This window comes from Oratosquilla oratoria, chromosome 8, assembly GCF_046742065.1.
Source record: "Oratosquilla oratoria isolate Oo_2021 chromosome 8, ASM4674206v1, whole genome shotgun sequence".
Lineage (NCBI taxonomy): Eukaryota > Metazoa > Arthropoda > Malacostraca > Stomatopoda > Squillidae > Oratosquilla > Oratosquilla oratoria.
In genome coordinates this window covers 18,229,339-18,243,942 of record NC_134784.1, presented here as the reverse complement: position 1 = coordinate 18,243,942, position 14,604 = coordinate 18,229,339, and the positions used below count along the sequence as shown (strand labels likewise).

The window sequence follows — 14,604 nt, the reverse complement described above, 5'->3', positions numbered from 1 at the left end:
CCTTACCTATTCACAGGATAAAGTTCCCATTGGGTAATGATCTCGCTGATACCCTAACTGTTCCCCCCACCAAGGACAGTAGGTGAACCTTTACCTGCAAGTCCCACCCTTGAATTGGATGAAAGTTGTCCACATCTGTTTCCTGCCTGCACTCAATCCCAAAGTAAGGTAACGTCTTCTCCACCCTCAAATTCCTCACCCTTACTCAAGTCTTTGCCCACCTCTCCTCTGACCCTAACCAAGGATGAATTCATCCAAGCTCAACAAAAGGATGATACACTCTCCTACTTACTACACATAGCCACAACCAAAGCAGACATAGACACCACCCCTTGCTTCTATTTTCAAGATGGAATCTTGATGGGAGTATACAAACATGGGCAGAAAAACAACAAAATGTACTTCCTCGCTCAGTCAGAAGTAGTGTATTGAAATTAGCTCATGATGGTTTCGAAGAACACTTAGGAGTGAGGAAAACATACCTCAAGATATCTGAGCAATTTTTCTGGCTGGGAATGTGAAAAGACATCTCTAACTTCATCAGGACCTGTCACGTCTGCCAGGAGGCGGGTAAGCCAAATCAAAAACTTCCTAAAGGCCCACTTAACCCCATTCCCATCAGTGAGGAACTCTTTAATAAAATAGTAATAGATTGCGTGGGACCATTACCTAGATCAAAGAAGGGTAATGAATACATGTATACTGTTGTCGATGTGGCTACCTGTTACCCTCAGTGAGGCATTTCCTCTTAAATCAATTTCAGGTCAATCATTAAACTTTTATTGTCAATGTTTACCTCTAAAGGAATCCCTAGACAAATTCAATCTGATCAAGAAATCAATTTTACTAGTTCTCTTTTCAACCAGGTCCTTACGGAGTTAGGGATAGAGCATATTACATCCTCCGCTTACCACCCGCAATCTCAGGGTTGTGTGGAAAGGTACCATCAATCGCTGAAAGCCATGCTGCGCAAATATTGCCTAGATACAGGGTCCAGTTGGGACTCTTATCTCAATTGGATTCTCTTATCCATCAGAGAAGCTAACCATGAGGCCATGGGGTTCTCACCCTTTGAATTATTATACGAGCGATCCTTAAGAGGACCCTTGACCTTGTTCAAAGAACAATGGTTTAAATCTAATCAGGAGAAAACGAATGTTCATTCATATATCCAGATTTTGAGAAGTAAATTGCAGGAGGTGAGAACCTTGTCCAAGGCCCATTTTTTCCAGTTTCAGAAAAGGAGTAAGTTGGAGTATGATAGAACCTCCAAAGTAAGAACTTTCAAGGTAGGTGATATGGTGTTAGCCTTTCTCCCTCTATCAACTAACCCTTTTTATAAAAAGTTTTTTGGTCCATATAAGATCCTAGAACAACAAGGACCTTTAAATTATATAATTGAAAATCCTGACAAGGAAAAAACAACAGCTGGTACACGTAAATCTTATCAAACGTTACCTTTCCAGACCACCAGAGGAGGATACCAAGACCGTGCCCATATCTATTGTGAATCCTGTAACATTGCCAAAGGACAAAGGCACCCTAACTACAGATCTCCCCCCTGCCCAACAGTGCCTTCTCCAATAGAGAAACATTACACCACCTGGATAAGTATCTCTCTGGGATTCACCCAAGTCAAAAAACTTAATTAATCAGTATCATAAAATGGTTTCCAGAACTTACCCTAGACCATCCTGGCTTATGCAATGTTTTCCAACATAATATTCAGTTAAAAGATCTAAATGAAGTTCCCATTAGACAGCGTCCATATCTCCTAAACCCCGAAAAGACTGAAATCCTTAGAAAAGAAGTCCAGTATCTCCTAGATCATGGTTTGGCAGAACCTAGCCATTCCCCTTGGGCTTCACCCTGCCTTTTAGTACCAAAGGCAGATAATTCCTTTCGTATGTGTACAGAATATCATAAGATAAATAATGTCACTGTCCAGGGTGCATACCCATTGCCCCTTATTGAACAGTTACTAGATATGATAGGTGATGCCCCCTTCATAACTACCATAGACTTGCTAAAAGGCTATTATCAAGTAGCCTTAACCTAAGAAGCAAAAGCCATCTCTGCCTTAGTAACCCCTTTTGGTCTGTACCAATACAGAGTGATGACGTTTGGACTTACTAACACCACTGCTACCTTCCAGAGGTTAATTAATGCTGTCATCCAAGGTCTACCTGGAGTAGGAGCATATCTCGATGATGTGGTGGTGGTAGCTGACAACTGGGAAGACCACTTGGCCTAACTAGATGGTCTATACCATCGTCTGAAGGAGGTGGGCTTGGTGATCAATTTGCAGAAGTCCGTTTTTGCTCGAGGGACCATGACTTACCTAGGCCACACCGTAGGTCGTGGTTCAGTGCAGCCCTAGACAGCCAACATGGAAGCAATCCTAGCCTTCCCTACACCAAGGACAAGGAAGGAGGTGATGAGGTTCCTTGGTATGGCTGGATATTATCGCAGCTTCTGCAAGAACTTCTCCATCGTCATGGCTCCCCTTACCAACCTGACCAGTTCAGCCAAATCCTTCCAGTGGTCCCCATCCTGCCAGATATCTTTCGAGAACATCAAACCGTTCCTGACTTCCGAACTGGTGCTCAAGACTCCTAACTACAACCTACCATTCTACCTGCAAATAGATGCCAGTGGAGTTAGAGTGGGGGCAGTGTTGCTACAACCTGATCCTACCTCCACCATTCTCCATCTTGTGGCCTTCTTCTCAGCAAAGCTCAACAAACATGGAGAGAGCTACTCCTCCATAGAGAAGGAAGCCCTATACCTTGCCCTGGCAATCAAGAAGTTTCGGTGTTACCTCCAGTCATCATTAGCACCCATCAAGATATTCACCGACCATAACCCTCTTGCTTTCATTCAGAAAGCAAAGCTGCAGAATCAGAAGATTCTTCATTGGGCTCTAACCTTACAAGAGTACCATCTACATATCCACCATATAAAAGGGCCTGACAACATCATAGCAGATACTTTCTCCTGGGCTCAAGTCAGCTAACCTCCTTTGTGTTCTCCTTCAGAGGTCTTCGGTGTGTGTGTGGGGGGGGGGGGGTCACGATATTACCCCTAGCCAGGTGACACGATAACCCATCCGGGTGTTAACCACTTCACTACGGGCGACTACAATAAATATAATCAAGACGCCGATATGGCAGCGTCGCGAATCCACTTGCTCCTCATGACGCCTACGTGTGCGGCACCGTATGGAAGGGGTTAAGGGGGATCTGATGCACTGATAGAAAAATATTAATAAAAAAAAGTTTTTTTATATATCGACATGATATTTTTAAAGTATGATCAAATTATTATTTTCCATATTACATGAGCATTTGAACAATGTATGTTGTCTCTTCATCCATCAGTCCATATGATGTCACTGATGACGTCATAAATGTTTTCCGATCTTAATACTTTACCTAGACTAACCTGCTTTTGCATGTACAATATCAAATACTATACAAACAGCGTGTAATTTCGTTTTTTTCTAAAATCTTAATAGATCAGGATATACATAGCTCATAAAATGTATGACTGTGATGTCGCACCAATAGCGTTTTTTCTGATAAAATTCCCTCTAGCGATATTATTTATCATTTTAATCATTAATCAAAACTTACATGAGAAAGGCACAACATTCATGCGTTAGCATGGTAAGTTTGAAGAAAATTTTATTTATTTTTTTTAATTTGGCAAATATTTGAAACCAAAAAATGTTTGTTTTGAGTAACCGGGCTTCAAAGTTTTCAGTAAGATGTCTGAACTTTCTCGTACAACATACTTTGGTTTTGTATGTTATGACTGGAATTATTTTCTAATATAACATTCTAAAGATTTTTATATATAAATTATACTCAAAGTCTTTGTTTATAATGATATTTAAAATAGAAATAATCCTTTTTCACTTACTTTAGTATCTGTTGAATGTTGCAATGGTGAGCCTTTTTTTCTCTCTCTCCTTCTTTTCTGTGCCTTTATCACCTTTTATGGGTAAAAGCCTCACTGCTGGGGTGCCGTCACAGTGTCAAATCATTGATAAGGGTTATTTTTTAATCAGCAATGGGCACCTTCCCTTATCACCAAACAAGTGAGTGCCACCCATTGCAAAAGGTTCATTTCATCAAAGAGCACAAATTTTTGCCCAAGTCTGTACGACAACTAAGAGCAAAAGATGCCAAATGCCACTAGATTTTCACACACAAGACAAAGGGAAATATCGAGAAAAAGACACGCAGAAAAAAAGCTGTATTTTGCCACGTGTAGGGTTCATTCTTGCATGTGACTAATACGCCTATTGTCCCTTTAAACTTACTTAGCACATGTTTGCGAGTGCCAATGGCTAAAATTAACTTCCCTACACATTTTTGAATAGTGTTGGGATATTTTTTTTTTTTTTAATTGGCTTTCTAGAGCGTCTGATCCCCATTAAGGTACCCATTCACCTGAATGACACCCTTCCTACTACCACTATCATCCTACTTCAAAGAAACAAGCAGTCAGCCTTCTCCCCTACCCCCACTTCAGTCGCTCCACAGCCAAGCGATAGTTCGGCAGTTCAGCCTGAACAACTGTTCTCGGCCAATCACTAGCCAAGATGTCAGCCTAGTTCCCCTATATAAGCTAAGCATTCCCAAGACTCGACAGACTCGCCTCTAGCTAGCTGCCAGCTTCGCCCCCTCTGGATTGTAATAGTTATTGTTTGGATAACAGCCGACTCAACGTGCCAGGTTTCAGTCTTACCCGTTCTATATTTTCTACATATCTCATTTCCCATTTATTTTTATTGTGTGTTAAGATTAATATTATTAATATTGTTTTATTAGTTTATGTTGTCTCCATTTGATTCTATTTCAGACTGAAATATTAAATGGTTAACACTGCCCTTTGTCTTTCGGCATAACAATAGTCTGATGCATTTCTATAACCCCTTTCTAACTTTGTTGTGGCTTGGGCACTTGCTATGCCCTTATGGTTAACAAGTATCTTTCCAGTCTGAGTCATAACACTATCAATACTGGTATACAACCTGCATCATAAATGGACAGTGGAAATCAACTTGTAATATAATCAAAATCTCCGTCACTCCCAACACAAAATATTCTTTACTTACATTAATCATAACATTTGAAGAGATCCTAAAGAGTGTTGCCCTTTCATTCACAGTCTTGATTTTGGGTGTGATGTCATGGGTGGACTCTAATGTCTCAAGTTCAGACAATGACTTCTGAAGAGCTGTCCCATGCTTCAGGATGATGTCATGACATGTGCGTAAGTCTTCAAGCTTGGCTGTCAGAACCTTGACTGTGCTATTGACATCATCTCGGCTCACCTCACCCACCTCCTCCTCATCCTCGTCCTCTGTGTGATACAATAAATAACATATGTCAATGACAGAACATGAAGTGACATGGGACTGCAGGAAGAAGGCTAGTGGCAACTCATTAGTGATGAAGATGAATACTGGTACATGTGTATACATGGGCACATGAGTATCAATACATAAATTAATGCATGTATTGGGGTAATGACTGAATGGTAACATCCAATCAGCATGTCAGAGAATGGTTTGGGGTTTCCCTACAGACAAGAGCCACATATAATTCATGTATGTGTATATTGGAATAAAATCTCTACTCATACAGGAATGATAAGGTACTTTTACACTGCTGCTGTCCCCTAGAACATATTCTTAACTACTTCTATAACTATTCCTTTTTTTAATCTCTCCCCATTGTGAGAGAAGAATGCTGCTGCCATATTCCCATGTGTGTTGTTGAAGAAAACAAAATGTGACAGAGTGAGGGGAATAGAGATCCCCCACTATGTATTTTCTCTTTCAAAAAGTCAAGGCATAAGGTGGTCTGGGAAGACTCCAACCAGAACCCTAGTAAATAGATAAATACATTTGGATGTGGTATGGATGAGAGCAAAAGGAATGAGATTGGTAGTATGTTTATGAGAAAGAAGATGAATATATTAACAATGAGTGAAATAAACCTGAAAGAGAAAAATTAACTAGTTTGGGTATATAGTGGGTAGTGTCAGGAGTGGCTAAAGGGCAAGTTGGGGAAGGAATGGCATTGCTAGTAAGTGTGCAGTGGAGTGGACAGGAGTGTCATCAAGGATAATGTGGGTAAAGATGCCAATGGAAAGGGAAATAAATGTTTTAGTGTGTGCATATGACCCTGGTAGTGGTAAAAATGAGAAGGAAACGTTTTGAATTAATTTAAATGAGTGTGTAGAGGATTTTGGGATATATGTAAATATAGTGATTGGGGATCTTAATGCTAGAGTAGGAGATAAGCCATTAAATGGCATAGTGGGGAAGTATGTGGAGGTAGTAAAGCACTTTAGAAGATGGAAATGTGTATTGAAATAAAAATTATGATAGCAAACTTAAGTATTCAAAAAAGGAGATAAACATGAATATACATGTGCTGAGGTTGGCGGATGGAAGGGTAGTCAAGAATGGGATTTCTGAATTAAGTAGTGGTACCCAAAAGTAGGACTTGAAGAGTTCTGAATATAAATGTGTTCAGGGGAGATGGCATTGAATTGTCTGGTGGAAATAACATTAAAAGTAAAAGTTAAATGAAGAAGGTAGAGTGCTGATGATAAACAAATAAGAGGCTAGAGAAAGCATATACAGTCAGACCTCGCCCAACATGAGTGCTATGTTCCTTAGCCCATCGTGCATGACAGAATTCGTGTTGGGCAAATAACAGGTCATATGGGGGAAAAATAGGTTAGGTTCCCAGACCCTCTCCAGACACTGGTGCACAACACAACCCAGCAGGCTATGCAAATCATGCTATCACAAATCATGGTTATGTTTGGCAAATGCTGAGATAATTTACCTATTAGTGTAAATGAAAATTTTGTGCACAGCGGAGTTGTGTTGGGCAAGGTCTGATAGTACATGCAAAGCTGAGAAAGTATGGGAAGTAGTAAAGGATAAAGGAGAGACAGATGGAAAGAAATGGGTATATTTCAAAGAGAAAGTGCCAAAGTATGCAATGATGGTATGTGGGATAAGGAGGAAGGGTAGTGGGAGAGAGAGCAAATAGTGGGATGAAGAGGTCAGGGTAGTGAGAGCCAAAATGAAGCAAGTGTATGAAAATTTGTCTCAATAAAGAAGTGTGGAAGCATAAGAAGAGTACAGAATAAAGAGGATGGAAGCAAAATGTAATGTAAGGAAGGCCGAGAGAAGAATAGCCATAAGGTAGGGTAGGTGTTTGATGAAGAATTTTGAAAACAATAAAAAGATGTTTTAAAAGTGACAGGGGGGCAAGTCAGGTGAAGAGGAGAAAGGAAAATGTGCAGATGGAAAGATATCAATGTAAGTAAAGGCAATAAGGGGATGATGCAGAAGAGGATTAGGAGGCTTCATTTGTGGCAGAGGGAAATGATAGGAAAAGGAGTATGATTGGGCTTTAGGAAAAGAGGAGAAATAAAGAGCACTGGAAGAAATGAAAGCTGATAAGGCACTTGGATCATTCTTTCCATGTGTCCAAACCATCCTAATACTCTTTCATCAACCCTATCTCCCAACTCCCTTTCCAATCCTGTTCTCCTCCTCACCTCCTCATTTCTCACTCTATCTAGCCTAGTAACCCCTATCATACTTCTCAGACATTTCATCTCAAACACATTCAAACTCCTTCTTTCTTCCTCTCTCATGTTCCATGTTTCTGCCCCGTACATTGCTGTTGGCACAATCACTCCTTCATATAACCTCCTCTTAGCATCCATTCCCAGATGTCTATTTCTCATTACACTTTTTAATCCACCAAGGCATTTACTTGCTTCTCTCAATCTACATTCTACCTCCACCCTGACTCCTCCCTTTCCTGTCACATTCGCACCCAAGTATCTGAAACTATCCACTTCCTCCAGTTTCTCACCCTTAATGCTCACTTCCAGCCTACTGTCACTCTCTCCCCTTGTACATCTCATCACCTTACTTTTGCCCACATTTATCTTCAGCTTCCTTCTTTCACACACCTTCTCAAACTCTGTCACTAACTTCCTCAATCCCTCCTCTGATCCAGCTACAAGCGCAGTGTCGTCAGCAAACAACAGCTGGCTCACCTCCCACTTTTCTCCATTTTCTTTAATCATCTCCAACCCATGACCCACTACCCTTGCATTCACGTCTCGCACCATCCCATCCATGTAAAGATTGAACAGCCAGGGCAACATAACACACCCGACAAAGTCCCACCTTTACCTCAAACCATTCACTTTCTCCATTTCTAATCCTAACGCAAGCTCTACTACTCTCATAAAAACTCTTGACTGCTCTTAACAGCTTTCCTCCTATCCCATATATCTGCAGTACCTCCCACAGTGCCTTCCTGTCTACCCTGTCATAAGCCTTGTGTCTTATACACTGATAAATATGGTAATTAGTAGCGTCACAGTAAAGCATGGCAGAATAATTGGGCACCTCCTTGAATCAATGTTGGTTAGGAAGGAGGGTGGTTTGGTTGCAATTTTTCCTGCTACTAATCTTTCCATCAGCTTGGATATAGCACTGAAATTAGTCTCCACTCAGAAAAGAATTCTAATTATTCTAAATTATTATTCCTCCATTCTACTGCCCTTGCAAATTTCTCCTTTACCACCTCTATTAGTTCACATTTTCAGTGCATTATTTTCCCTAAATATAAAAATGCTGGTTATGGCCAATGAAATACTATATTCCAGAAACAGTGTTCATTATACAAATGTACAACTGTTAATCTATAATTATGTTTTGAGCAATAAATATGATTTTTTTTTCATTACAAAATGTGAAAGTTTGCAAACTAACATCCTACATCACAAACACATACAATAGGGAGATTTCAATTAGTTGGAGATGCTCCTCCTTTGTAATCCTCTGTAGTTTGTTCCTGGTTCACTGTTTGAATTTCAGTTTGTTTTATGTTTTTGCAAGAAAAAAATGGACATGGATATCCCACTGTACTTATACTTACACAATGCAGTTGTGTAACCATTATTTGCAAATATAGTCATCTGTCATTGTTATCATTCTCATGTTCATGGGGTTTTTTATGAGTCTCCCCAAAACCATGAATAGGGGATTAAATGAGAAGTAAGGCATTGGAAAATTATTTTACCTCATCTTTACTACCCAAAAACTGTATGCTACTCAGGAAAAACTCAGTGCATTTTTTTCCCTAATAGATAGAACCCATCCTCCCTCATTTGTCAACAGTAGCTTTGGTACAATGGTAGATCTCTGGATCAAAGAGGTGAAAATCTGCCTTGCTACTCTTGGTATCATTTGGAGATAATTAGTAATGAGTTCATAAATCATAATTTCTCTTGCTATTTAGAAAAAAAATAAAACTATAAATTCCATGTTAAACAAACTACTCTTAAGTGTTTTTCATAAAACTGTAAATTCCACTCTGTACAAACAAGACTAGGCCTGTCCAAAGATTTAAGCTGCCACAGAGCTGAAAAGATTTAGAGATTTAATTTCCTCCCATGAGGCTAGATTGCACAACCTGGACCAAAAACTTGAGCAAGAAAAGGGAACAAACTTGGCTCAGAAAGCTAAGACTGATGAACTGAGAAGGGAAACTGAAACTTTCACAAATAATAGAAAAATATTCTCAACACCATGGAGGAGGAAGAGGATTGACCAACAACAAATGAGGATAGGAGAGATAGAGTAAGCTTTAAAAAGATTATTTAGCAACAGAGAGGATATATATATATATATATATATATATATACACACACACACATACATACATACACTACAGGGTGCATATGGTAATTGTTTCTTTGTTTCAGGGACATGGTGTGGAATGATGCGGGTAACCACACCACTCAAAACAAAACAATCGGTATATGTTGAGACTTTGTCCCAACCACACCTTGTAGAAACTTTGCTTTTTAATATATATATATATATATATATATATATATATATATATATATATATATATATATATATATATATATATGTATATGCTAATAAGAACACGGGTACGTGTGTTCACTTATGCAAAGTAGACCACTTGGAAAAAGAAACTAACGAAGCAGAGCGCTTTTGTATATTACATCTTCAGTGCAAAAAGTACATAGTTAATAGAAATACATAGATTATATATACATGAAAAAGGAACAAGGACAGTTTACATAAGGGTAGAGGACATTTACCCCCTGGAAGGCAGGCTGTCAGGTCGCAAGGGTCAATGCACCCGCTAATGAGGGTGGGGCAACATTAGGTCACAGTCGCAGGGTTACATTTTACCTGTTATTATTTTGCTTATTTCTTGACAGATAAAATTGTCAAGTTTATATAAGCCCTTGTGTAGGTTGGTATTTTGATCACTGGTGGTATGGATCAAACTACACTTTATTAGGTTTCTTACTTATGCTGTTAGTATAATAGATTGCATGGGCATTACCCCAATCAACTGGATGATTATTCATTTCAATATGCTTGAAGATTCCACTGGAATTATTGCCATCCCAAAATATCACGATGGGATGTAATGACAGTGGAACACAAAAGATCACGATGGGATGTAATTATAGTGGAGGAAAAAATATCACAGTAGGATATAATGTCACTGGAGGACAAAAAGTAATTTTAGGAAGGGATGCCAAACAGAATGTCAATGAATGACGGGAGGCCAGTGTAAATTGCAGTAACGTAGGGGAACAAAGTGTACAAAAGAGACCGGATGTCCATGATGGGGGAAATGTTAATTTTGGTGGGAGAAATGTTAATGATTGATTTATGAAATTTTTGGCTCGAAGGCAAAGTGCCAGAGCCGGTAGGCCATTCAGCGCAGAAATGTTAATGAGGCATTGGATGTCAATTTAGGACCAGATAACAACATAGAGCAAGGTGTCAATAAAAAAAACAAAATTATAATGTAAGGCATGATATTGAAGGAAGCTGGCTGAGCGGGTTAGGGCGTCGTTACTTGTGGCGAAGGTTGAGGGGATGGCAGTTCGAATCCTGCCACCAGCTTAGTTGAACCAAGGGCATGGTTCATTAAATTCCATGCTACAAAGCCCTCTGTGAGGGGCACCATCCTAGCCTTCTGATAGGGGGGAGTTTGTGACGTTAAACCATATCATCATGATATTGAAACTCAAAACGTGTCAAAAAGAAATAATCACGAGTTTCTTAAAACCATGTACTTTAATGCTTATAGTATTAGGAACAAATTTCAAGAAATACATGTGTATCAAAAGCAAAAATCTCGATATGATAGGAATAACCTAGACATGGTTAAATGGTACAGAGTTTGAAGCTGAATTTAGTATTGTGGGATTTAAACACTTTCATCAGGATAGAAACCACTAGAAAGGTGGGGGTGTTCTGTTGTACGTTAAAAACAATGTCCATGCTTGTGTTTTAGAGAAAATGAAACAGGATGCATATGATAGTTTGTGGGTAGAGTTAACCCAAACAAATGGACAAAAAATAAATGTAGGTGTAATATATAGGATAGGCCAAAGACATTATTAGCAGATGACAAACTGTTATTTCATGAACTCTCTAGTTTCTGCAACCGGCATTTATTGATAATGGGTGATTTCAATTTTACTGACACTGATTGGATGACCCTTGAACATGGCCATATAGGTAGTCGCTTGATTGATTTTCTTGGTGACAATTACTTAGTTCAGCATGTAAAAGAGCCCACAAGATATGGAAACTTACTCGATCTATTGATCACTAGCCGTGAAAGCATGATAACTGATGTAGAAGTTGGTGAAACTGTTGCAAATATTGATCACAACTTAAATTCAAACTACTAAAAAAAAATTGAATAGATACTTGTGTTTCTAAAATACCCAATTTCAGTAAAGCTCAGTTCATAGGACTACATCAGGAGCTTCAGCTTACAGATTGGGAGGCAATATTAAGTGAAAGACCTGTAGATCAGATGTGGAAAATAATCAGGCCCTGGTGTTTCATTAACTTTGAGTTTCTCTATACACCTTTTAATTTTTTCTTTTGTTATATTTACCATAGTAAGTTTACCCTAGACTTTTCACAGGTTTTAGTTTGGAATTCACTTTGAGGTGTTTCGTTTAAGAATACTAAACTAAAATAATTATTTAAAATATCACACATTCCTTCATTTGAATATTCAAGTTGACTGTCAGCAGATAATAGTGGACCAATGTGACCTAACAACTTTTTTATCTCTAATATAACTATAGAATTCTTTGGGATTCTCTTTGGATTTATCAGCGATATTCATTTCGTATTGTCATTTTCGTTTTTTTATTGTCTTTTTTAAATCTCTCTGTATTAATGCATAACTTTGATTGTCCTTAGATACACCCGAGAACTTATATTTCTTGTAAGCCTGTCTCTTTCTAGCAATACTTTTTTCAGTTTCTTTGTCAAGCCATTTTGGGTGAGCCTGATTTGGGGGACATCTGTTCTGAAATAGGATGTAAGTATGAATCATCTTAGTGAGCATATTTTGAAATATTTCCCACATCTGATCTACAGGTCTTTTGCTTATTTTGCCTCCTAATCTGTAAGCTGAAGCTTCTGATGTAGTCCTATGAACTGAGCTTTACTGAAATCAGGTATTTTAGAAACACAAGTATCTATTTTAAAATGTTTTAGTAGTTTGAATCTAACTAAATTGTGATCGCTATTTGCAACAGTTTCACCGACTTCTACATCAGTTATCATGCTTTCACGGCTAGTGATCAATAGATCGAGTAAGTTTCCATGTCTTGTGGGCTCTTTTACATGCTGAACTAAGTAATTGTCACCAAGAAAATAAATCAAACAACTACCTATATGGCCATGTTCAAGGGTCATCCAATCAGTGTTAGTGAAATTGAAATCACCCATTATCAATAAATCCCAGTTGCAGAAACTAGATAGTTCTTGAAATAACAGTTTGTCATCTGCTAATGATAATGTCTTTGGCCTATATATTACATCTACATTCATTTTTTGTCCATTTGTTTGGGTTAATTCTACCCACAAACTATCATATGCATCTTGTTTCACTTTCTTTAAAACAAAAGCATGGACATTGTTTTTAACATACAATAGAACACCCCCACCTTTCTTGTGGTTTCTATCCTGATGAAAATGTTTAAATCCTGCAATGTTAAATTTAGCTTCAAACTCTTTACCATTTAACCATGTCTAGGTTATTCCTATCATATCAAGATTTTCACTTTTGACATATGCCTGTACTTCTTGGAATTTGTTCTTAATACTATGAGCATTAAAGTACATGGTTTTAAGAGACTCATGATTATTTCTTTTTGACACGTTTTGAGTTTCAATATCATGCCTTACATTATAATTTTGTTTTTTAATGACACCTTGCTCTATATTGATATTTGGTCCTTCATTGACATTCAATGCCTCATTAACATTTCTCCCATCAAAATTAACATTTCCCCCACCACGGACATCTGGTTGCTCACGGTCATCGGATCTCTTTTGTACACTTTGTCCCCCTACGTCACCGCATTTAACACCAGCCTCCCCTAATTCATTGACATTCTGTCTTGCATCCCTTCCTAAAATTATATTTTGTCCCCCAATGAAATTATATCCTTAAAGACCTCCCATCTTTAATCAGATCTCTCTTCTGTCAATGCAATCTATCCCCATTAGCAGAGCTGGGCGTGTTCCTCGGTACACTCCTAGGTGCGTTCCTCGGTGTATTCCGCTTTAGTTTGGCTGCAGTTAGCACTCCCAAACTCTTAAAGCTTAAGAGACAGGTTTATACCGAAATTCAAGTCCAGTAGGCCACATACTATACCAAAGAAAAATTTCATAGGCCACATCCAAAAGGTAGGCCACATACTATACCAACACCTATATTGCTTTAATAGTTTGGGAGCGCTAACCACGGCCAAACTAAAGCGGAACGCACCTAGGAACACACTGAGGAATATGCCCAGCTCTGCCTATTAGTGACCTGAATATCTTGGCTAGTTTGACAACTGGGCAGAGGAACATCCTTGACTTTTAAAGGAGGGGTTATTCAATTCAGTATAGATTAAAAAGAAAATCTATATCTATATACCAAGGGCTTTTTCCTCCTTGTATGGGAGGTAGCCAAGTTGAAAGGCACATACCAACTCCTACCCATTCCACTCCCATCCACCACCCTTTCCTCCCTCTCACATGAAAAAAATTGTATACATGGTAAAAGTTCCCAACAAAAGAGTAATGTTATTCAATAATTTTTTTGTACATGTATTTACCTATTTATTTACCTAATTGTAGTATATAGGAAAGAAGCAACACTCCTTGGGTCCCATCTCCTATTCTCTAATTTTCTAACATGCCTAGACTCAAATTCATGAACAGTTCCAAATTAATCTATATCCTTGATTTCCAATTATCATGTTTATATTTGAACTTGTGTATTGTTTGAGCTTGGGCTATATCACCTAAGTGATTCCGCATATTTATATATCTATATGGAAAACTGCATTTCTTCACATCTTTTAGATATGTGGTCTTTCTTAATTTACTCCTATGGCCTCTTAAATCCCTCCCATATTTAATCAGGAGATTTCTTCTGTCAATGCAGCCTATCCCCATTAGTGACA

The 14,604-nt window shown here is 38.5% G+C and overlaps 1 protein-coding gene across 2 annotated transcripts in view; it reads right to left on the bottom strand.

Moving 5' to 3' along the window:
• Positions 1-14,604, bottom strand: part of Osbp (oxysterol binding protein) — a 261,125-nt gene that overhangs the window by 188,132 nt on the left and 58,389 nt on the right. For both annotated transcript variants that reach the window (XM_076188974.1, XM_076188975.1), the window contains exon 3: positions 5,126-5,373. In XM_076188974.1, coding sequence (XP_076045089.1) covers positions 5,126-5,373 — 248 coding nt within the window. The remainder of the gene's footprint in view (positions 1-5,125; positions 5,374-14,604) is intronic.